We start from the raw sequence: 25,579 nt of genomic DNA, 5'->3' as shown, positions 1-25,579 counted from the left end.
ATTTCAAACCTAGCTTAACTTCTAATACATCAAAGCCTTCAGACAGCTGTCTTTAATTCAATTACATCGCACACACACAGATATAGATACAAACCCCACTATTACTCTACTTAACAATAAATTCCAATAACAATATGACAATTATTATACCACCCTGACACACACTGCAGCCCCTGTGTGTTGGTGCTGGAGGAAGTGAATGTTTAAGGTTGTGGATGGGGCGCCAGTTAAGCGGGCTGCTTTGTCCTGGACAGTGTCTAGCTTCTTGAGTGTTGTAGGCCTGAAATAAGTTATATTACTAATTGAAAGGCCTTTTGCGGAGTATAAATTATGAAGGTGCGGATGTCACAAATTAACTGGCTGAGAATGCGATGATGGTAGGAGATGAGGTAAGTGTCTTCTGTCAGATAGAGGGCGTCGTCAATAGGTTAGCCAAGGGTCAGATGGAGGCTAATAAAAACAAATCAAAAGCCATCGTATGTTCTGAATAGGGGGGCTATTTGATGGACCAGACTAGGGATGGACTCAGTGACATAGAAAACAGTCAAATCCCATCTCACATTAATGACAGCTCTATAAAGGCATGGCTAATGGGCCACCAGGAGGTACAGGAAGTAAGGTGTCATGGCCTAGCCTATCTGTTGAAAGGGAACCGGAATTATTGGAATCACTTGGTGGTCCCAGTTGTCCCCTGGCTCTCCTGGATTAGTTTGGATGGCGAGTGGGAAGTCTTTAAAGTAGAATCAGATGGAAATCTAGAAAGGGGAATACACACATCTTTTGCCTCACCCCCTCCAATACTGATACATCAGAATCACACCAATATTGCCTGCTGTTCTGATAGTAAGAGGGTATACATGTGTCGATGTGATGCGAGGAATCCTAGCCATCCCGCTTATGAGTTCATCCTCGACTCTGAATCTCCATTATGTGATATGAATGTCCAGGAGTAGGGTGAGGATAAGTTAAGTTACACCTGCCTTCAGGTGGGAACCTACTACGTGACCACCTGTGCTAAGTCCTGACTTGTCCTTTGTAGATGGTGGAAGGCTTTGGGGAGTCAGGAGATTAGTTACTTATTGCAGAATTGCCAAACCCTGACTTGCTCTGTTACTCTTCCGTGAAAAAGTTCTGCTCAATGTCCTATCTTACTCTTGACTTCCATGTGTGTCGAAGGAGGCTAGGGAGTTGCTTCTTGTAGAAGATACACATTCCAGGACAGGCAGTGGAGGGATTGAATGTTTAAGGAGGTGGATTGGGTGCTGATCTAGTGGGCTGCTTTGTCCTGAATGGTGCCAAGCATCTTGGGTGTTGTTGGAACTGCGCTCATCCAGGCAAGTGGTGAGTATTCCATCACACTTCTAGCTTGTTCTTGTAGATGGTGGACTGGCTTTGGGGAGTCAGGAGGTAAGCTCTTTGCCACAGAATTCTTAGCCTTTACCTGCTCTTGTAACCACTTTATTTATATAGCTTATCCAATTAAGTCAGGCTTTGGGGAAACAGCAGTTGAGTTTGCAGAATTCGCAGTTTCTGATTGGGTTCATTGCAAATGCAGAATAAACTCTGGTCCCAGTGTTTCCACTTGCATTCTAGTGTTTTATTGATCATTGCAAAGCTATTATATAAGAGGTGATTTTACGTGCAGTTATTTTGCCACACACACTGAATTTACCCTTCGCTGCGAGTGCCGAGATTGCACTGGGCTGGGTCAGTCAAGTGGTGTGTCCCATCGCCCCGCCCACTCGCTCCGCCTGGCCCCGACCACTCACCAGTTAGCCCCGCCCACTACGCCAAGCCCCGCCCAACCACCCACCTGGCCACATGCACTCCCCGCTCAGTCCCGCCCACTCCCCCGCCTACTTCCCGTAAAACCCCGCCCACACCCAGATCGACCCCGCCCATTTCCCGCTCAGCCCCGCCTACTCGCTGCAAAGCCCCGCCCAGTCCCGCCCACTCCCCGCTAGCCCCCCCGCCCCCTCGCTGCGCGCGCACCCTCCAGTAAGATGGCGGCGCCATGCGGCTGGCCGCCGTTGCTCCTTTACCTGTGGCTGTGGACGGCGGCGGCTCAGACAGTTTCGCCGCCGCAACGCGCCGTGTTGCTGAGCATGCGGCCGGACAGCACGGAGGCAGACGCCGTCTACCTGGAGGGCGGGATGCTGAAGGTGGCGGAGGGGACCCGCTTCAAGCTGCGGCTGTACGGCACCGGCCTGCGGCGGAGCGGGTTGCTGGGCGACGGGGGAGCAGGAGGAGGCCGAGGCCCTGGCCTCTCCTTCGTGGAGGTGAGCGGCCTGCTGGACCGGGCGGCCGGCGGCGGCGGCCAGCAGCAGCAGCAGCTGGTCCAGCGGCTCTGCCAGCAGGGCAGCTCGGACCTCACCATCCTGGGCTCGAGCTTGAGCGACCGCTCGGTCCTGGTGGAGCTGGAGGCCCTGTACCTGAGGAAGGGCGAGATGGTCAAGTACTACTCGCTGTGCGCCCGGGTCGGGGGCCTGGGGGCGCACGACTGGGTCTACTTCAGGACCGAGGACTTCCACCTGGGCGTGGTGGCGAAGGAGCCGACCACCACCCTCCGGCTCCGGATCCTGATCACCTTGCTGTTCGTCAGCATGTCCACCCTCTTCAGCATCCTGAACATCAGCCTGATGGCTCTGGACCCGGTGGAGCTCCAGGTCATCAAAAACTGCGGCAGCGAGGAGGAGAAGAGATACTCCGAGCAGATCGAATCCGTGCGAAAACATGGGAATTACTTGCTCTGCACCCTGATGTTGGGAGATGTCCTGATGAACTGCTCCCTGACGGTGTGGCTCTGTGAGATGTTCCAATGCACATGGCTGACAATCTTGGTCTGCACCTGTTGTATATTTTTCTTTGGGGAAATCCTCCCCCATGCCGTCTGCTCCAGGCATGGCTTGGCCCTGGCTTCCAAGACCATCTGGGTCACTAAATTTTTTATGGTCATCACCTTTCCAGCCTCGTACCCCATCAGCAAACTCCTGGATGTCATCTTGCAGCAGCAGATAAGCAACTTCTACACCAGGGAAAAGCTGATCGAGATGCTCAGGGTGACTGATCCTTACAATGACCTGGTTAAAGAGGAGCTCAACATTATCGAGGGAGCCCTTGAACTCAGGAGGAAGACGGTCGAAGATGTCCTGACACCTCTGGGTGATTGCTTCATGCTGAGCTCTGAGGCTGTATTGGATTTCGCGACCATGTCAGATATCATGAAGAGTGGCTACACAAGGATTCCTGTGTATGAGAACGAACGCTCAAACATTGTTGACATACTTTACGTGAAAGATTTGGCCTTCGTGGACCCAGATGATGGCATGCCTTTAGAAACGATGACAAAGTTTTATAACCATTCTCTGCATTGTGTGTTTAGCGACGCAAAACTGGATACGGTGCTGGAAGACTTTAAAAAAGGCAAGTCTGTACATTTAGAGCAGTTTAGAATTTGAGCTTCACTGATATTGAGGCTTCCAAAACTGTTATTAGATATGAATGCTATTTTAGCCCATTGTATTATTATTTTAGAATTAGGAATACACTGGAGAAAGTAAACATTTTGGGGCTATAGGGATAGAGCGTCCTAATTGAATAACTCTTTCAAAGAGCCAGCACAGCCACAATGGGCCCAATAGCTGCCTCCTGTGCTGTAAGGTTCTAAATTGACTTTGTGAATTTTCAGAAAAAATCTGCCTCCTGACATCTTCAGAAGTCCATTGGAATTGCAAGTTTCAGTGTTTGCTATCAGTGGCCTGTTTTACATTATTATTTGCAATAATTGCATTGTTTAACTTACCCACATTCCTTAAAAGTTATTGCAGTAACATGATTGACAGCTGAGTTTCTCAATCAGCTGATGCCCAGATAAAAGTTTGACTTTAATAGGATAATGTTGTAAAGAGGGGTTCCAAAAAGTGTTGTGCTCAATACTTGAAACTATATGGGCAACTGCCTGATGCTAAATCAGACTGTTGACAACTTTGGTGTTGTATTTGATCCTAATATGAGCTTTCAATCATACATTTGCTCCACCATCAAGACACCCTACTTCCACCTCTGTAACATCACTCCAATTCCACCAGTGCCTCAGCCGGTTTGCTTGTTGAGACCCTTGTCCATGCCTCTGTTACCTCTGGACTCAAATATTCTGATACTCCTCCATCGTGCACCCTCCATAAACTTGAGATCATCCAAAATTCTGCTGCCATATCCTAACTCGCAACAAGTCTCCTTCACCCATTACCACTGTGTTCACAGACCTATATTGACTCTGGTCCCCACCAATGTCTGTTTTAAAATTCTCATCCTACTTTCAAATCCCTTTATAGTCCTATCTCTCCCTGTCTTTGTGATTTTCTTCAGCCCTGTAACTCTCAGATTCCTGCATTCCTCTAGTTTTGGTCTCTTGTGCATCCTCTATTTCAATCATTCCATGATTGAAGGTTGTGCTTTAAGTTGCCTAAGCTTTAGAATTCCCTCCCTCCCTCCTGAGTAAGCTTTTGGTCATCTCCCTAATGTCCCCTTCTGTGATTCGGTGTGAAATTTTGTTTAATTTTACACTTAGTGGCTTGGGGCGTTTGACTACAGTGTTATAGACCTATATCTCCATCCAGGTTGTCAACATTTGAGTCCAGTGATTGGCAGAATTTTTTAATGTTTGCAATTCACAAGGGAAACTTTAAACATATTCAACATGTGAAATTTCCTTCTTGTACTGCAAGTATTAAAAATATTCTGAAATTGTGAGTCTTGCAAGCAAGGCACTGTGTTACTTTTGGATTTTATTACCTGTAAGGTTTTAGGAACTTTTAGAAGGCATTCGTAAGGTTTCACATAAAAGACTGTTAGCTAAAATTGAAGCTCTTCAGTTTGAAGCCAAGTTATTGACCTGGTTAGCAAACTGGTTAGGCAGTAGAAGAGAGTAGGGAAACTGCCTTGAAGAACTCCTGTAGGGATGTCTGGGGCTAAGATGATTAACCTCCAACAACCACAACTATTACCTTATGACGCCAGCCAGTCTAGAGTTTTGCCCTTGATTCCCATCGACATCGATTTTACAAGAGCCCCTTGATGCCACATTCAGTCAAATGCTGCCTTGATTTCATTCTCATCTTACCCGGATTCAGCTGTCTTGTCCATGTTTAAAGAAAGGCTGGAGTGAAGTCTGGAGCTGAGTGGCCCTGGCAGAATCCAAACTGAGCATTGGTGAGCAGGTTATCGATGGGTAAGTGCTGCTTGATAGCACTGTTGCTGACACCTTCCATCACTTTTTGGTGATTGAGAGTAGATTGATGGGTGGATATGGCCAGATTGGATTGGAGACGCAGAAGGATCTGGGTGTCTTAGTGCATGAATTACAAACGGCTAGTATGCAGGTACAGCAAATAATTAAGAAAGCTAATAGAATGTTATCATTTATTGCAAGGGGAATTGAATACATAAACTTCCCTTAATTTAGTCTACTGCATTCGCTGCTCCCAATGCGGTTTCCTCTACATTGGAGAGACCAAACGCAGACTGGGTGACCGCTTTACGGAACACCTTCAGTCTGTCCGCAAGCGTGACCTAGACTTCCCTGTCGCTTGCCATTTCAACACACCGCCCTGCTCTCATGCCCACTTGTCCGTCCTTGGCCTGCTGCATTGTTCCAGTGAAGCTCAACGCAAACTGGAGGAACAGCACCTCATCTTCCGACTAGGCACTTTACAGCCTTCCGGACTGAATATTGAGTTCAACAATTTTAAATCATGAACTCTCTCCTCCATCCCCACCCCCTTTCCTATCCCCCCTTTTTTTTCCAATAATTTATATAGATTTTTCTTTTCCCACCTATTTCCATTATTTTTAAATGTATTTCCATCCATTGTTTTATTTCTACCTTTTAGCCTATTTCGATCCCTTCCCTTCACCGCACCCCACCCCCACTAGGGCTATCTGTACCTTGCTTGCCCTGCTTTCTACCCTTAATGTCACCTATTAGCACATTCCTTAGATAATATCACCACCTTCAACACCTCTTTGTCCTTTTGTCTATGACATCTTTTGGCTATCTCCACCTATCACTGGCCCTCTATCCAGCTCTACCTGTTCCACCCCCCCCCCCCCTACTTAAACCAGCTTATATTTCACCTCTTTTTTATTTTTCCTTAGTTCTGTTGAAGAGTCATACGGACTTGAAACGTTAACTGTGTTCCTCTCTGCAGATGCTGTCAGACCTGCTGAGTTTTTCCAGGTATTTTTATTTCTGTTTTACATAAATAGGGAGGTTATGCTTCAGTTATACAGAGCATTAGTGAGACCACATCTAGAGTGCAATGTACAGTATTGGTCACCTTATTTGAGGAAGGATGTAAATGTGTTGGAAGCAATTCAGAGAAGGTTTACCAGACATACCTGGAATGGGTGGGTTGTCTTATGAGGAAAGGTTGGACAGGCTAGGCTTGTACCCACTGGTGTTTGGAAGAATGAGGGGCGACTTGATTGAAACATATAAGATCCTGAGGGCACTTGGCAGGGTGGATGTGGAGAGGATGATTCCTCATGTCGAAGAATCTAGAACTAGAGGTCACTGTTTAAAAATAAGGGGTCACCCATTTAAAACTAAGATGAGGCGCAATTTTTTCTGAGGGTCTCTTCCTGAATAGGCAGTAGAAGCAGAGTCTTGGAATATCTTTAAGGCAGGGTGGATAGATTCTTGGTAAGCAAGGCGGTGATAGGTTATCGGGGGTAGGTGGGATGCAGGTTTGAGGTTACTATCAGATCAACCATGATCTTGTTAAATGGCAGAGCAGGTTCGAGGGGCTGAATGGCCTACTCCTGCTCCTTGGTCGTATGGCCCTCTTTTTTGTTGTCGGGGTATACCTAGGCAATTTTCCACGTTCTCAGGTGGATACCAGTGTTGTAGCTGTGTTGGAACAACTTGCCTAGAGATATGGCTAGTTCTGGAGCAGAGTCATCAGTACTACAGTCAAGCTGTTGGGGCCCATGGCCTTTGCTGTATCCAGTGCATTCAGCTGTTTCTTTATGATGTGATTAGCTGAAAGCTAGTTTCTGTGCTAGTGGGGTTCTCAGAAGGAGCCCGAGTTAGATCAGTTGTACAACACTTCTGGTTGAAGATAGTTGTAAATGTCTCACCTTGTCTTTTGCACTCAGTGCTAGGCCCTGCCACCATTCAGGATGGGAATATTCATGGGGCCTCATCCTCATGTTAGTTGTTTAATTGCCACCATCAGTTACAACTGGATGTGGCAGCACTGCAGAGATTTTCTTTAATCTGTTGGTGGAGGATTGCTTAGCTCTGTCAATCGCGTGCGTCTTCTCCTGATTTTCAGATATGCCTGTTACTGCACCTGGCATGCTCTCTGACACTCCGTATTGAACCAGTGTGATCCTCTGGCTTAATGGTAATGGTAGAGTGAGGGATATGCCAGGAAATGTGCACACATGATGTGATGGAATACAATTCTGCTCCTGCTGATAGCCCTCAGTGCCTTGTGGGTTCCGTGTTTTGAGCTACTAGTTCTACTTATGATTTATCCCATTTAGTATGGTGGTAGTGCCACACAGTGCACTAGAGGGTGTCGTCCATGTGGAAATGGGCCTTTGTCTCCATAAGGACTTTATGGTGGCCTTTCCTATCAATACTGTCATAGGCAAATGCGTCTGCAAGTGCAGCCAGTAGATTGGTGAGGATGAGATCAAGCAGGTTTTTCTGTTCTGTTGGAGAGTCATACGGACTCGAGACATTAACTCTGTTTTCCTCTCCACAGTTACTGCCAGACCTGCTCTGTATTTCCAGCACTTTCTGTTTTTATTTCAGATTTACAGCAACTGCAGTATTCTGCTTTTATTTTGCGTTTTTCTCTCATGTTGGTTCTCTCATTGCCTGGCAGATTTACTCTTGAGGACTTGGTCAGTTCAATCAGTAGGGTGCCGCTGAACCACTCTTGGTGATCGACATTGAAAACCCTACCCAAAATACATTGTGCACCCTTGTTGCCCTCAGTGCTTCCAAATAGTGTTCAATAGGGAGGAGTATTGAATCATCAGCAGGAGGTTTCCTTACTCATCATTGACCCATTGCCATGAGACTTCATGGAGTCTGCAGTCAATGTTGCGAACTTCAAGGGTCAGTCCAGCCTGTCTCTATACCACTGTGCCACTACCTCAGGTTGGGTCTGTCCAGCTAGTGAGGTAGAAATACCCAGAGATTGTGTTGAAGGAACCTGGAACAGTGGTTGAGAGGTATGATTCTGTAAGTATAACTATGTCAGGCTGTTGCTTGACCAGTCTGTGGAACAGCTCTCCCAATTCTGGCACGTTTCTAAATGTTAGTGAGGAGCATTTAGCAGGACCAACTGGGCTGGGTGTGCCTTTGAAGCGTCTGGCAGCTTGGTCTGTCTGGCTTTATTGTTGTTTCTTGTAGCCATTTGAAATGGCCTAGCAAGCCACTCAGTTGTTTCAGAGGTCTGTTAAGAGCCAGTCGCATTGCTGTAGGTCTGGAATCACGTGTACGCCTGACTCTCTAAGGGCGGCAGAGTTCCTACCCTAAACGATATTCGTGAGCCAGGTGGATTTTTACAAAAGCTGGTAGTTTCACGGTTAAATTTCTGGCACTAGCTTTTTATTTATATGAACATACGAATTAGGAGCAGGAGTAGGCCACTCGGCCCCTCGAGCCTGCTCTGCCATTCATTAAATCACGTCTGACCTGAATGTAACCTCAATCCCACATTCCTGCCTACCCTTGATAACCTTTCACTCCCTTGTTAATCAAGAATCTATCTAGCTCTGCCTTAAAAATATTCAAAGACTCTGCTTCCACTGCCTTTTGAAGAAGGGAGTGCCAAAGATCCTCAACCCTCTGAGAGAAAAAAATTATCCTAATCTCTGTCTTAAGTGAGCAACCCCTTATTTTCAAACAGTGACCCCTAGTTCTAGATTCTCCCACAAGAGGAAACTTCCACTCCACATCCACCCTGTCAAGACCCTTCAGGATCTTAAAAGGTTTCAGTTAAGTCGCCTCTTACTCTTCTAAATTCCAGTGGATACAAGCCTAACCTGTCCAGCCTTGCCACATAGGACAATCCGCCCATTCCTGGTATTAGTCTAATAAACATTCTCTGAACTGCTAATGCATTTACACCTTTCTTTAAATAAGACCAGTGCTGTTCAAAATACTCCAGATGTGGTCTCACCAATGCCCTGTACAATTGAAGCATAACCTCCGTCCTTTTGTATTCAATTCCCCTCACAATAAATTATAACATTCTATTAGCTTTTCTAATTACCTGCTGTACCTGCATACTAACCTTTAGTGATTCATGCACTAGGGCACCCAGGCCCGTCTGAATCTCAGAGCTCTGCAATCTTTCACCATTTAGATAATAAGCTTTTTTATTCTTCCTGCCAAAATCAATGATTTCACACTTGCCCACATTATTCTCCATTTGTCAGATCTCTGCCTACTCACTTAACCTACCTATGTCACTTTGTAGCCTCCTTACGTCCGCTTCACAATTTACTTTCCTACCTATCTTTGTGTTGTCTGCAAATTTAGCAACCATTCCTTTGGTCCCTCCATCCAAGACGTTTATATAAATTGTTAAAGGTTGAGGCCCCAGTACTGATCCCTGTGGCACACCCCTCGTCACATCCTGCCAACCAGAAAAAGACCTATTTATGCCAACTCTCTGCTTCCTATTAGCCAGCCAATCTTCTATCCATGCCAATATGTTACCCCCTACACCATGAGCTTTTATTTTCTGCAATAATGTTTGATGTGCCACTTTATCAAATGCCTTCTGGAAATCTAAGTACAGTACATCCACCAGTTCCCCTTTATCCACAGTACACATGACTCCTTCAAAGAACTCCAATAAATTGGTTAAACATGATTTCCCTTTGACTCTGCCTGATTGCCATGAGTTTTTCTAAGTGCCCTGTTATAACATCTTTAATAATAGCTTCTAACATTTTTGGTTCAGACATTTAACATCCCAGATTTTTATTTAATTAACTGAATTTAAATTCCCCAGATGGGATTTGTATTTGTGTTTCTGGATTATTAGCCCAAGCCTCTGCTCTACTAGTCCAGTAATATTGCCGCTATGCTACCATGATGTGATGTTTTTCTCTCTCAAGAAGGTAGAACAAGCATACATGGAACAAACATAGAAAGGTCCTTGTTTTTGAAATTCCATGTGGCACTTAAATATAATTGACAATTTTAAATTCCCATCTGTTTTTCAGTGACAGGACATGAATAATGAATATCTTTTAGTGCAGGCATTGCAATCACTTCCAAAGAAACAGCAGGCAGACTGGATGAAACTAGATTTCCTACGGTGACCAGCTGAGATTTAATGGTCTATGTACACAAATCATTAAAATGTGGCGATCAGGCACAAAAAATAATTGAAAAGGTTAATGGAATGTTTAGATCTAGAGGACTAGTATGTAAAGGGGAGGAAGTTAGACCACATCTGGAGCACTGTGCACAATTCTAGGAACTTTGAATACATTGGCCTTGGAAGGGGGAAGGTGCAGATTTACTGGAATGTTACCAGGGCTCCAACAGTTACATTATGTGGGGAGATTACGTAAACTAGAATTGTATTGAGGCTTCTTACAATGTTGGGCTTTCTGACTGCAATGTTGTTTCACTCGTGACCTGCTGAATGTCATACTGTACCACAAACCATGAATATTGTCACAATGGATTTTGATATTCAAAAACTAAAAACCATAGTAACAAGATACTGACTGCGAGGATGGATCTTGAGGACAGGAGCTTAATGGAAGTGTTATTTAATTTTTCTTTATCCATTCTCTGAATGTGGCAAGAATAGCATTTATTGCCCATCACAAGTTGCCCTGACAAGGTGTTGGAGGGCCTTCGTCTTGAACCACTGCAGTTTGTTTATTCTTTTGTACCTGTTTAGTACAGCTGGTTGACCTGCTCACTTGAGGGGAGTTAAGAATCAAGTATGTTGATGTGGGACTGGAGTCATATATAGATCTGACCAGGTAAAGATGACAGTGAGTCAGCTGTGTTTTTACAAACATGAAAAGTTCATGGTCACTTTTGTCAATACCAGTGTTGTGTTTCTACATATTTTTTAAATAAATTGAGTTCAGATTCCCAAACTGCCATGCTGGAATTTGCACTTGCATTCTCTGGATTAGGAGCAACGGGATTTATTAATAGTCCAATGCCATATCTCATCCGCAGAATGAAGAAACTTCAGTGACTGTTAAACTTTGAACCCTGATAATATCAAGACCCTAACCTGATGATCATGTTATTTTACTCTGTTCTATCATTTTTTGTATTTTATGTTTTACTTGCAATGATTCATTGAAAATTTACCTCAGTTTGTCTTTTGACAGGGATGGAAGTTCATTTTTAAATAAATAAACATTTGATTGAATATATATATCAAATGTTTGTTTATTACACTCACATATTACTAGACAATCATACCGCCTAACAGTAAACAGAGATGTGTATGCCTATATCATTTTTTAATATATAATTAACAAATGATTGTGTCACAAGTTTAAAGCAATCGAGTAGCTATCAATGGGTGCTTCACAGCTTCTTGCTTAAGATGCAGTCAAATTTGTCCAATTTTCTCAGAGCCTTTTAGCACATTCCTAGCTGTCATAAGTATTTTGCCAATGTTTCCAGAGTGTGTAATCTTTTAAGTTTCTACAAGAGAGTCTTGCATTTATCATTTCCTTTTCTAAGTGGTTTGAACATTGAACTTTGTATCTAATGGATGTATGAACATGCAAGTTTGAACCCCACTCCCAATATTCAGTCATATTTTAAAAGCGGCTACAGCTTCCTTTGGTTATTCTTTCATCGTTTATTCATTAAGCTGAATCTATATGGAAAAATCATCAGATTTAAGATCAGTGGAGGGAACGTTTCCATATTTACCTCTGAGAGGCACAGTAAGTTGGATGGTTGTGGGGAGGAAGGTACAAAGGGACATAGTTTTGCCCATTCACTGAGTCTTTGACAGATGGAGTTCAATGTGGTGAAGAGTGAGTTCATCTTTTGCTTGTATTCCCATGAGGTGTAATCGAGTCAAGGTTTTTAAAATTATTGAGGATAAAACATTGCTTGACTGGGCACCAGTGTAGGTCAGTGAGCACAGGGATGAAAGGGAACAGGACTTGGTGCAAATTAAGACACAGGCAGCTGAGTTTTGTATGACTTCAAGTTTCTGGAGGATAGAATGTGGGAGACCAGCAAGGAGTGCATTGCAATAGTCAAGACTAGAGGTAATGAGGCATGAATGATGGTTTACAGGAGCAGATGAGCTGAGACAGGTGAAGCCGACGATGTTACAGTGGCGGAAATACACAGGCTTAGTGATGCCACAAATATAAAGTCGGAAACTCACCTTGGGGTCATATGTGACACCAAGGTTACAAAGAGACTGGCTTAATTTCAGACTGCTGCCAGGGAGAGGAGTCAGTAGTTAGGAACAGAGTTCGGACCAGGGACAGAAAACAACGGCTTTATTATCGCCAATATTTAATTGGAGGAAATTGCTACTCATCCAGTACTGGATGTCAGTTAAGCAGTCTGATAATTTAGCATCTGTGAAGAATTTGAGAGGGGTGGTGGTGAGGTAGAGCTGGGTGTCATCAACGTACATGTGAAAATTAACATGGCGCTTTCAGATGATGTCGTTGAGGGGGATAATGTCGTTGAGAAATAGAAGGGGATTGCCTTAATTAGTTCCTATCATAAAGAGAACTGGTTCCAATGGCTGAAGGGTCAATAACCAGAGAGCACAGATTGAAGGCAATTGGCAAAAAAGCCAGGTGTTACATGAAAAAGCATTTTTGTACGAAGAGTGGTTACAATTTGGAATATGTGATGGGATGGTGGAAACTGATTCTGTCGTAACATTTAAAAGGGAATTGGATAAATAATCGAAGGAGAAATTATTGCAGGAATAGGAGGAAAGAGCAGGTGAAATGGGACTAACTTGATCTTTCTTCTAGAGAGCCGCTAAAGATTTGATATCTGTATCCTTCAGTACTGCAGACAAAACGTAAATTTTAACGGCTGGTGTTTGGCTGCATGGTTTTTTCTTATGGTTGAAATTATGTTTTGTAATATGAAATGTTCACATAACCACCCTTTTGGTGTCATTGAGATCCTGGTGCCCATAGGAGCTTCCTACAGTTAGAAGTGTGAAAAGTCTGACTGCCGCATTTCTTCCTATGAGGAAGTACCTGGTTTCACTGTCTATGTACCTGTGGTTCAGCGCTAACAATGTGGAGAATTGTGGACTACTAGAACCTCTGTTTCACCATTACTGTCTAGAAAAAGTTTTAAAACGAAAACAGAATTACCTGGAAAAACTCAGCAGGTCTGGCAGCAGCATGGCTGTTCAATGGTAATATCATTGTGAAAGTTGGCTGGGAGGAGGAACGGAGAGCCGTTTCCTGTGGGAGTAGTTCTATAGTGTGTTCTGGCAGCATGTGTTAAAAGTGCAGGACTGATTTGGTGATCGACAACAACGCCAAAACAAGTGTTGCTGCAGTTGTTGAATGGTACTGTATCGCACTATATGAACGGCAGTGTAGAAAATGAGTTGCTGGACATTGAGTTGTAGTCAGAACAAAATGGAAGAAATTATGGAAAATGCAATCTGGAGTGAGCGTTTACCTGATTACCATTAATGCCTTGCTCTCTCAGGCAGAGATAACATCTCATTTATAATATATAACTGCTTTTGAAAGCAGCACTGTCACATTAGCATGCTAAGAAACCATCAGCAGACACTATAATTAATTTATAGTTGCCATAGCTGTTGTGTCACTTTGTCTATATTCATTCAACTCCCTCACACATTTACAGAGGATTCTCATCAAGATTCTTTATTTTAAAATCAACAAAAGTGAAGACAGATGGATGTTAGATTGTTCTTTCACATTTAAAAAAAAATAGGTAAAACTGCTTTGGCAATAATACATAGGATAAATTGTGCTGCTTTTATAAAATTTTCTAAACCATCTCTTATTGTGCTAATTTGATTATAGTGGTAGAGATAGTTAATTATAATATTTGCTACTTTGATATTATATATACTTAACTTAGCATTCCATTAATCTGTAATGAATCATCAGTGAACCACAAAACAAATACAGATGTTATTTCTCAGCACAAAGCATCAGATGGTAGAATTAACATTCATTAGAATGTGAAGTTCCCATTTTTGATGGAGGAATGCTTTAAAAAAAAAACACATTTTGAAAGCAGTTTACAAGATCATTGCAGCGTTATTTTAATACTTAGTTTTGTTGTCATGATTTTTTTGAATAACACACCATGCTCCAGTTTCCCTACTTCTCTGCTGAGAATTTTGATTCATTCTGAGGTTAGGTCCACAGGGGCTGGCCAATCTTTGAGCCTCACCCATGTGCCCATTCTTCAGCTTAGCCAGTGAGTTGTCAGCAGGCTGTCCATGTGGTGCACCAGAGCTGAGCCTGATTTTGTCCTCACTTTACTTCACAAGAAAATTTTCCAGTTGGGTATTATTAGATAGCAATCAGGAGCCACAACCCTGACTGATTCTTTATCTTCTCCAGCCCAGTTCAATGGAAGGGATTGTGCCAATTGGCCTTTCATGCCTCCATGAATGGTGTGTTCTATAGAAAAGATGGTACTGTGAAACGTAATTTGGCTGATGTCTCAGTTTGGTCTGTTGTTGCCTTGTAATTTCAGTGCAAGGCATAATCACCATTTTGATTCCTGTGAGCTGGCCTAGTGCATTCCAGATCTTAACCACTCGTTGCCTGAGAGTGTGGTGGAGGCAGGTTCAATTGAGGCATTCAAGAAGGAATTGGATTATTATCTTCATGTTTACCTTTATCTCCATTGCTTCTTTTGCCAATTACCTTAAATCTGTAACAAAAACAAAAATTGCTGGAAAAACTCAGCAGGTCTGACAGCATCTGTGGAAAGGAAGACAGAGTTAATGTTTCGAGTCCGTATGACTCTTCATCAAGATTTTTACTTTAAATCTGTGCCCTCTTGTTCGTGATCCTTCCACCAATGGGAACAGTTTCTCCCTATCTACTCTGTCCAGACCCCTCGTGATTTTGAATATCTCTATCAGATCTCCTCTCAACTTTCTCTTCTCCAAGGAAAACTGTCCCAACTTCTCCAGTCTATCCACATAACTGAAATTCCTCATCCCTGGGGCCATTCTCGTGAATCTTTTCTGCAATCTCTAATGCCTTCACATCTTTCTTAAAGTTATACATCTGAATTTGATAAATTTGGCAATTTTGTGGTTAGCACCAGATAAAAAGACCGTGAAAGCTGTTGGACTGTCATAAAAACCTAACCAGTTCGTTGCTCTCCTACAGGGAAGGGAACTTACCATCCCTTCTTGGTCTGGGTTACATGTAGCTCCAGTGCATACAATGTTTACACTTAGTGCACTAGAGAAGGGCAGTTAAATGCTGCCTTGCTAGCTTTATCTATGCCATGGAGGAAAAGAAAAGCAGAGTTCCAACTTCCTTCAAACCAAATCAGAGAGCCAGTGCAAACTCGATGGGCCAAATGGCATCCTTCTGCACTGTAAAGATTCTGTGATAAAACCTTTACTACACAGATTTTTGTATAAAGTTTTAGATCGGCTAAAATATTTCACATTTAAAATGAACCTCCGCTTTTCTTCCCCTCGGTATTTCTCTTGTTTTTTCTCTCTCTCTTTCTTTCATTCAATATATTTTCCTTTGCCAGCTTTCTCATTATTTATTACTGCTGCTGAATCTTCTTTATGAGGAGAAAGTGATGAGGGCCAGTTCCCACTCCTTGAAGTCTGCTACATTTACTGTTGGTGTCAACTTGGATATACTAATTGACTGGGGCAGTTAAAAATTTAGTGAGAGACTGGACTGAACCTGGATTAATGCCATCAGCTGCAAAGGAAACAGACAAAGTACAGTAAAGTCCCGCCATTCATGACTACTTCTTTCTTGAATTCGCTTATCTGTGCAAAAGTCTTTGTACACCAGATCGCCCATTGCAGGCCCAAATGTTCACTTATCCATGGTTATAAAAATAAAAAATTAGAAGCCATCTTTAGAAAATGCTGAATAAAAGAAACACCACCTAAATGAAGTTTAAAGAAAAAGGAAGGTGCCCATGATGTATTTCCAGCAGCCAGGCTCTTTCCCTAACCCCTATGGCCCCCGGCAGCAAGAACCCCCCGTGACCCAGGCAGCAAGAACTCCCTGTGGCCCCGATCGCAGTCCACTTCTACTCAAGTGAAGCACTGTAAGTGTGACAAATTTTACATTTTTCTTGTTTTCTTTTTGTTAAACAATTTTTCCTGTAAGTTTCTCTTTTAAGTTTATTAAAAACTTATCTTCTATTGCCTTTGATCCTTTATACATGTAAAGTTTGAGGATGGTTGGAACCTATCTAATTGACTCCCGTTGTGAAGTATGTTCATCATTCGTGATTTCACCATTTGCGAGGTTTCACGGGAACGTAACCCTTGTGAGCTGCAGGACTTTACTGTATATAACTACTTGTGTTCAGATCTCTCCCTTCTGTCTACTGAGATTCCTGTTCCCAGATCTGAATGGTTAACTTCTAATGTGGCAGTTACACTAATAGTCTTTTGTGGGGTTCTTTTGCATGCGCATTTTTTTTTATATTTGCTCATCATCAACGTACTTACTTAGAGGAGACAGCTGTCCGGATGGTAGTGAAGAAGGAAATTACCTAGGGTATTCAAAGGGTCCTGAGGTGCTTTGTGAATAGGAATATTTAGTGATGTTGGTTGGGGAATTGTCACAGCAGCTGCACCCAGAAGAAATATTTTTCTCATATCATTGGGTTGACTGTTTTGTTGAAATGTGAAAAGGGTTGTATATAATGTTGCTAATGTAATATCAATGAATAACAAAGGTAGAATATAACCAATTAGAAACCCTGTGGTACATAGCAAGTTAAACAAATTTGCACATCCACAGATCCAGGCCATAACTTAAGGCTGCTTGTTTCTACCTCTGTAACATCACGTGCCTCAGTTTTTCTGCTGCTGAAACCCTCATTCATGCCTTTGTTACCTCTAAACTTGATGATTCCAATGTACTCCTGGCAGACCTCCCACATTTTACCATCCATAAGCTTGAGATAATCCAAAGCTCTGTTGCCTATGTCTAAACTCGCACCAAATCCCATTCACCCATCACCCCCATGCCCAATGACGTACACTGGCTCCCAGTTAAGCAATGCCTGAATTTTAAAATTCTCATTCTAGTTTTCAATTCCCTCCACAGCCTTGGCCTTCCCTATCTCTGTAAACTCCTCCAGCCCCACAGCCCTCTGAGATACCTGAGCTCCTCTAATTCTGGTCTCTTAAGCATCTTAAATTTTAATCACGTGACCATTGGTGACCTTGCCTTCAGCTGCCTGGACACAAAGCTCTGGAATGTCTACCCTAAACCTCTCTGCCTCTCTACCGTTATTTCCCCCTATTAAGACACTCCTTAAAACCTACCTCTTTGACCAAGCAGTCGGTCATTGGCTCTAATATTTCCTAAGATGGCTCAGGATCATACTTTGTTTTATGCTGTCCATGTTAAGCACTGTGGGATGCTTTATTACATCAACGGTGCTGTATAAACATAAGTTATCAAAACAGTTAACCAAAGAAGAAGAAAGGTGACCTGTTCAACTGAAAACAGGCTTCGCAGTTAGAACATCGATGATTGAAATGGCATAGATGACAGACACAAAAAATTGGATTATCAGGATACTTTACCTTTAGGGCTGTTCTTGCCCAGTGGATGTGATTGCTGCTGGGAAGCTGCCTACAGTAGAAACCAGGTTTCATTCAGCCTACCTACTGTTTCAGCAGATGTGATTCCGGTGTATGCGCTAAAGGATATTCATTATTCAGGTCTTGTCACTGAAAAACCGATGGCAATTTTAAATAGTCAATTACATTTGAAAGTGCCACATTAAGTATCAAAAACAAGGACTTTTCCATGCTATTGAATGTTTGTTCTGTCTTTTTGAAAGAGAAAAATGTCACATCCCTATTATGACACTGCAGTTGGTAAAGGCTGAGTTGTTTAAATCCCAGAGGGAAACTTGAACAACTGTCATAACCTATATTTTCAATTGGTATGTTTGAAATGTGGCTCTGAATTCAGGAATAAGACCACCAAGCCTCGAAAGGTTTTTTTATATAAAACTAAATTAATCATTTATTAATTTAACAACAAATTAAACACATACACATGTCTACAGATTACAACCATAATAACTTTTAAACAAATCCCCAAATTAATCACTCCTAGGTAAACCTTCACCAAGGCAACAGTAATTCATAGACTTTAAACAGACACCAGGCAAAACACATTTGACCGTACAAATTCAAAATGAGATTCCTAACAATTTGTTTCCTTTGCAGACACAAATCTTAAGGGCTGGTTAGATCTTAAATACCTCTGCCTTACACACACACTCCTTTCTGTTTACACCTAGCTTCCCCTTTGAATGTAAATTTTCCATTGTATTCCATATGTATTATTAGGTTTTTAATTTTACCTCTTCTAACAATAACACCCTTTGATTCCACCAATTTTATTGGTAAGCTGAAAAAATAAGCACATCACTTAGTATCTTCTAGCTAGGTGCAAGATTTCATCCATTCTTTTGAATGCTTTATTTAAAAATGCAAATTGCCCTCTTGACACCTATGTTTCTGAACTTCCCCGTGTTTATCTAATTACCAATTAAACCTACTTCTTTCTATACAGCAAAGAACCCAGACTAGCTGGTTTTAATCTAATTAAACCCCATACAAACACACACATAGACACAGACTCTACTACAATTCCAATTTAAAAATAATTTCCAATAACAGTATAGACATTAATGTCTCTCCATGACATCCCTCAAAAAATAGATGCCACAATCATGTTGCACCATAACAGTGAACCAGGTAACTTATTGCTTGAAGAAGTTACAAAGGTAGTGTAAGATTTTGCAACCAATAAGTTTTAGTCATATTGAGAATGCAAAATTAACGTTCTCGGTTAAGAGTGAGATGTCTATCACTTTTAGTTTTCTTTAACTTAGCTTCAAATGTGCCCCTAAATTCCAAATAATTTTTTTATCTCCTTTTGCTTTTAATTCTTTTTCATTCCTCTTCTGAGGGCACTTACTCATTCTGGGCTATGGTTCCACAAGTATGTCATACATTTGTCATGTATGACCCTGGACTGTGTGTGCATTTGCTTGTAGCAGGCTATTCGATCATCTGGAATGGTTAACAGAGCCAAGTTTGATCTTGTTCTTACTCAACAATAGATAAATCTAACCATCTCCCCTTAACGTTCTACAGTATTACAATTTCTGAATCGCCCACCATCAATATCCGGGGTCGGGGTGGGGTGGGGGGGGATGGGGGGGGTGGTCCATTGGTCAGATACTTAACTGGACCAGCCATATAGTGGCTACAAGAGCAAGTCATAGGTTGGGAATTCTCTGGCAAATAACTCACCTCCTGTCTCCCCAGACTCTGCCCACCACCTACAAGTTATGTCAGGAGTGTGATGGAACACTGTCCATTTACCTGAATAAGTGCAGTTCCAGCAACTTAAGAAACTCATCACCATTTAAAACCAAGCAACCCACTTGATCAGCACAATATTGACCACCAAATATTCACTCCCTCCATTACTGATGCCCCGTGGCAGCAGTGTGTACCATCTGCAAGATACACTGTACACTGTAGCAGTTTGCCAAGACTCCTTCAACAGCACCTTCCAAACCCTTGACCTCTATGACTTAGAGGGACACGGCAGCAGATGCATGGGAGCACCACCACCTGCAAGTTTCCTCCCTCCCTGCCCCGCCACCCAAGTCACACAAAATCTTCACTTGGAGCTATATCACCGTTCTTTCACTGTCACTGGGTCGAAATCCTGGAACTTCCTTTCAAACAGCACTGTTGGTGTAGCTACAACAGGTGGACTGCAGTGGTTCAAGCAGTGGTTCAAGAGGACAGCTAGCTATCTCAAGGGCAATTAGGGATGGGTAACAAATACAGCCTTGCCAGTGACGCACTCATCTCACGAATGAATGAAATAAATTACCCAATACCCACAAATGGGCACTATTCGTAATCTCAGTAGTGACTGAGTGTGGGAACTCTGGCTGACTTTTGTTTCCTCCTTTAGAGGAGGGATGAATTATAATGCCCTCGATGCTACCTCAAACTGACAGCATGGAGTAGAGATTGAGTGACAACTGCTCCATTTACATAGTGCCTTTATCATAGTAAAACATCCCAAGACACTTCACAGAGCTACCTTCAGACAAGAATTGACAATGAGCCAAAAAGGAGACATTAGCACAGGTGACCAAAAGCTTGGCCAAAGAGGTAAGTTTTAAGATCGTCTTGAAGAAGGACAGAGAGGTGAAGGGGTTGCAAAGGGAATTCTTGAACTTGGGGTCTAGGCAGCTCATGGCACAACTACCATTGTTGGGGTGAAGAATATGGTGGATGCTCAAGAGACCAGAATTGGAGGAACAAAGGCTTCATCAAGGGTTGTAGAGCTGGAGAGGGCACCAGACATAGGGAGGGGTGAGGCCAAGGCGGGATTTCAAAATGAGGATGAGAATTTTAAAAGCAAGGTGTTCAGGGACTGGGAACCATGTAGGTCAGTGAGAATAGGGTTTGACATGATAGGGTCCCCCTTGTCCTCACTTATCACCCCACCAGCCTCCGCATTCAAAGGATCATCCTCCGCCAACTCCAGCATGATGTCACCACCAAACACATCTTCCCTTCACACACACACACCCCCCGCCCCCCCGACGGCATTCCGCAGGAATCGTTCCCTCCGGGACACCCTGGTCCACTCCTCCATCACCCCATACACCTCAACCCCCTCCCACGGCACCTTCCCATGCAACTGCAGAAGGTGCAACACCTGCCCCTTTACATCCCCTCTCCTCACCGTCCAAGGGCCCAAACATTCCTTTCAAGTGAAGCAGCATTTCACCTGCACTTCCCTCAATTTAGTCTACTGCATTCATTGCTCCCAATGCGGTTTCCTCTACATTGGAGAGACCAAACGCAGACTGGGTGACTGCTTTGCAGAACACCTTCGGTCTGTCCGCAAGCATGACCCTGTAGCTTGCCATTTCAACACTCCACCCTGCTCTCATGCCCACATGTCCGTCCTTGGCCTGCTGCATTGTTCCAGTGAAGCTCAACGCAAACTGGAGGAACAGCACCTCATCTTCCAACTAGGCACTTTACAGCCTTCCGGACTGAATATTGAGTTCAACAATTTTAGATCATGAAATCTCTCCCCATCCCCACCCCCTTTCCGATCCCCCCCTTTTTTCCCAATAATTTATATAGATTTTTCTTTTCCCACCTATTTCCATTATTTTTAAATGTATTTCCATCCATTGTTTTATCTCTACCTTTTAGCCTATTTCGATCCCTTCCCTTCACCCACCCAACCCCCACTAGGCCTATCTGTACCTTGCTTGTCCTGCTTTCTACCCTTAATTAGCACATTCCTTAGATAATATCACCACCTTCAACACCTCTTTGTCCTTTTGTCTATGACATCTTTTGTCTATCTCCACCTATCACTGGCCCTCTATCCAGCTCTACCTGTCCCCCCCCCGGCCCTTAAACCAGCTTATATTTCACCTCTCTTCTATTGTTACTTAGTTCTGTTGAAGAGTCATACGGACTCGAAACGTTAACTCTGTTCCCCTCCGCAAATGCTGTCAGACCTGCTCAGTTTTTCCAGGTATTTTTATTTTTGTTTAGGGTTTGATGGGTTTTTGATTGGGTTTGTGAGGTTTTTGTATGGATAGTGGAATTTTGAATGAGAGAAAATTTATGGAGGGTGCAAGTTGGGAGGCCAGCCAGGTCAGTATTAGAATATTGGTGTCTTGAGGTAACAAAGCATGGGTGAGGGCTTCAGCAACATATATACTTAGGGAGGTGGAGCCAGGTGATGTGATGAGTTGGCTTTGGTGATAATGGGGATATGGTTTTGGAGGTTCAGGGACAAATTGGATGCTGAGGTTGTGAACAGTCTGCTGACAGTGACCAGAGTGGAGGATTAAATCAATGGCTAAATTTTGACTTTAGTAATTTGCTGGTCCGTATGGCTTAGTTCCATACCAAATGATGCATTTGCCAGAGGGTGCTGTTGTGCTATTTTAATGTCATTCAGGGGCCAATTTATTTTTACACTGTTCTATTAAATATGAATCAAATGTTTTCATGCTTTATGTTTAAACATTTATCAATTTTATGTTGCATAACATTTCTTTTACTCACCATGCAGAACAGAAATTGTTGTAATTTTTCCAGATTTTGTCTGATTATGCTATTGTTCTACACCCACATACTATTCATATGGTATTTTAAAAATATGTTAGCGTGCAAGAAATATGGAACTATTTTTCTCATTTTTTAATTTTGTGTATTCTGTAATTTGTCATTAGTGGTAGAATTTCCAATACTGTCTTCTGCCAACATAAATGTGCAAAATGAAAGCAGACTACAACAGAATATTGGCATAATATCCGATGGTTTTGAATTCTTCCACTCTGGTCCTAACCTGAACTATGCTAATTAAGGAGACACTGAACATAAATTACACCTACGAATAAAGGGACAGGCCTATAACATTCAACCCCTCGAGTCTGCTCTGTTCTATTAGGTCTTGGCTGATCTATGCTTCAACTCCATTTACTGGCCTTTGTTCTGTATCCCTTAATACCCTGAACCAACAAAAATCTATCAATCTGTCTTCAAAATTTCAACGTGCACAATGTTCAGTGCTATTCGTAGCTTCTCGGATGCTGAAGCAGTCTAGGTCCATATGCAGTAATATCTGGACAACATTCAGGCTTAGGCTGATAAGTGGCAAGTAACTTGCATGCCAGGCAATGACCATCTCTTACAACAGCTAATCTAACCATGTCTCCTTGATATTCAATGGCATTACCATTGACTATCAACATGCTTGGGGTTACCATTGACCAGAAACTAAACTGGACCAGCCATACAAATATTGTGGCTACAAGAACAAGTCGGAAGCTGGAATTTCTGCAGAGTCTGTCAGCCATCTACAAGGCACAAGTCAGGAGCGTGATGGAATACTCTCCACTTACCTAGATGAGTGTGGCTCCAACAACACTGAAGAAGCTCGACTCCATCCAGGACACAGTAGTCCGCTTGATTGGCACCCCATCCACCAACTTAAATATTCACTCCCTCCACCACTGGTGCACAGTGGCAGCTGTGTGTACCATCTACAAAGTGCACTGCAGCAACTCACTAAGGCTCCTTTGACAGCATCTTCCAAACCAGCGACTTCCACCCCTAAAAAGACAAGGAGTAGCAGACACATGGGAATGAATACCAGGTTACCTAGCATTAACAACACAATGTAGTTCACTCTATGTGAAGTACTCTGGAGTGTTGTTTGAGATTCAGATCCAGAGCTAGTAAAGGAATCCATTTCATATTCAACTCTAAAAGGTTAAATGCCTAAAAGTCTTCGCACAGTTAGAAGCAGCCCTCTTTCCAGGCCAGCATACAAATGTTTACTTTCAGGCCTTACTCTCTCACTATTTCCGTATGCTTCAAGACAAAATTATCTGTAGCAAAGTGAAAATACAATATGTTCCATGTTTTGCGAGATCCCAAATGACTGCTGGCTTTGGGTGATGGATGTTTAGAACATATTGTTAGAGGTTAGTGAGAACTAGCATAAAGTGCAGCAGAATGATGTGAAGTAATTTAGTTAGATATAAAAATGGTGAAATTATAATGTAAGTTAGAAGGCGAGAGAGAGAGGAGCTAAATTGAGCCAACTGCAATGCGCTTTCTACAGCTAAATGTTTCTTGTAATCTTGGTGTTGGGTGTGAGTTTATGAACATACGAAATAGGAGCAGAAGTAGGCCGTTTGGCCCCTCAAGCCTGGTTCCACCATTCAATAAAATCATGGCTGATCTGTTTGTGTTTCAAGTTCTACATTTCCGTCTACTCCCGATAACTTTTTGATTCCCTTGCCTAACAAGAACCTATCTACCTCTGCCTTAAAAATATTCAGTGACCCCACCTCCACCACCTTCTGAGGCAGTGTTCCAAAGTCGCACAACCCTCTGAGAGAAAAAAATTCTCCTCGTCTCTGTCCTATAAGATGACCCCTGATTTTAAAACAGTGCCCCCTGATTCTGGACTCACCCACAAGAGGAAACATCCTATCCATGTCCACCTTGTCAAGACCATTCAGGATTTTATATACTTTAATCAAGTCACCCCTCACTCTTCTAAAACCCAGAGGAAACAAACCAGCCTGTCCTCATAAGGCAGCCCGCTCATTCCAGGTATCGACCTAGTAAACCTCCTCTGAACAGCCTGCAATATATTTACATCCTTCCTTAAATAAGGAGACCAAAACTGCGCACAGTATTCAAGATCGGTCTCACCAATGCCCCGTAAAACTGAAGCATAACATCTCACTTTTATGTTCAACTTCTCTCATAATAAGGAATAGCATTCCATTAGCCTTCTTGATTACATGCTGTACCTGCATACTAATTTATTGTGACTCATGCACTAGAACACCTAGATCCCTCTGCACCTCAGAATTCTGCAGCCGTTCTCCATTTTTAAAAATTCTTCCTGCCAAAGTAAACGACTTCACATTTTCCCACATTGCACTCCATCTTCCAGATTTTTGCCCACACACTCAGTTTATCTATGTGTGTCTGCAAACTCCTTATGTCTTCTTCACAATATACTTTCCTACCTATTTTTGTGCCATCTGCAAATTTAGCTACCGTGCCTTCGCTCCCCTCATCTAAGTCTTTGATGTAAATTGTAAAAAGTTGAGGCCCCAGCACAGATGCCTACGGGACTCCAGTCATTACATCCTGCCAATCAGAAAAATAATTTATGTATACTCCCTGTATTCTGCCAGCCAGCCAACCTTCTATCCTTGTTAATATGTTACCCCCTACACTATGAGCTTATGTATTTAGTTAACCCTTAGTAAGGTTCAATTGCTTGACTCTATCTCAAACTTTTTCTTGGCAAATAGACATAGCACTGCAGTGTCGTATTAGAAACAGTGATTCTCATTATCAGGTTGCTAAATTAAAGTTTCCTGATGACACAAGTGAGTTTATTCAGTGAGTAACTGAATCATACAGACCACAGAAGACCAAGGTATGATGCAAGTTGAACTTTATTATCAGTGAAGGTGATGTCAGAGTTTCAGCACCCCTTCAGTTAAGCAAGGGAAAGCCAGACAAGATTCTTGATGAAAATGTATATGTGAACTTTGGGTGGTGACAGCTTTAGGCTAACTCATGGTTAAGATGAGTAACAGTTAAGATGAGTTAATACTTTTAAGAGAAATGGGAATATGCCAAAATGGTAATTTTGGTATGATATTTCCATGGTCTAAAGGTGATGTTTAGAATTGATTTGTATTCCATACAGCATTTGATCACCT

The 25,579-nt window shown here is 42.6% G+C and overlaps 1 protein-coding gene across 3 annotated transcripts in view; it reads left to right on the top strand.

Annotated features, from left to right (window-relative positions):
• The first annotated feature begins 1,984 nt into the window (after positions 1-1,984).
• The window catches only part of LOC144694556 (metal transporter CNNM4-like), a 98,639-nt gene continuing 75,044 nt past the window's right edge, over positions 1,985-25,579 (top strand). For all 3 annotated transcript variants that reach the window (XR_013579773.1, XM_078565123.1, XM_078565122.1), the window contains exon 1: positions 1,985-3,423. Coding sequence is in view for 2 of the 3 variants with exons in the window: in XM_078565123.1 (XP_078421249.1) it covers positions 2,004-3,423 (1,420 nt within the window). In the remaining variant the exon portion in view is untranslated. The remainder of the gene's footprint in view (positions 3,424-25,579) is intronic.

Source organism: Cetorhinus maximus, chromosome 20 (assembly GCF_964194155.1).
Source record: "Cetorhinus maximus chromosome 20, sCetMax3.hap1.1, whole genome shotgun sequence".
Taxonomy (NCBI): Eukaryota; Metazoa; Chordata; class Chondrichthyes; order Lamniformes; family Cetorhinidae; genus Cetorhinus; species Cetorhinus maximus.
This window is presented reverse-complemented; position numbering and strand designations above follow the sequence as displayed.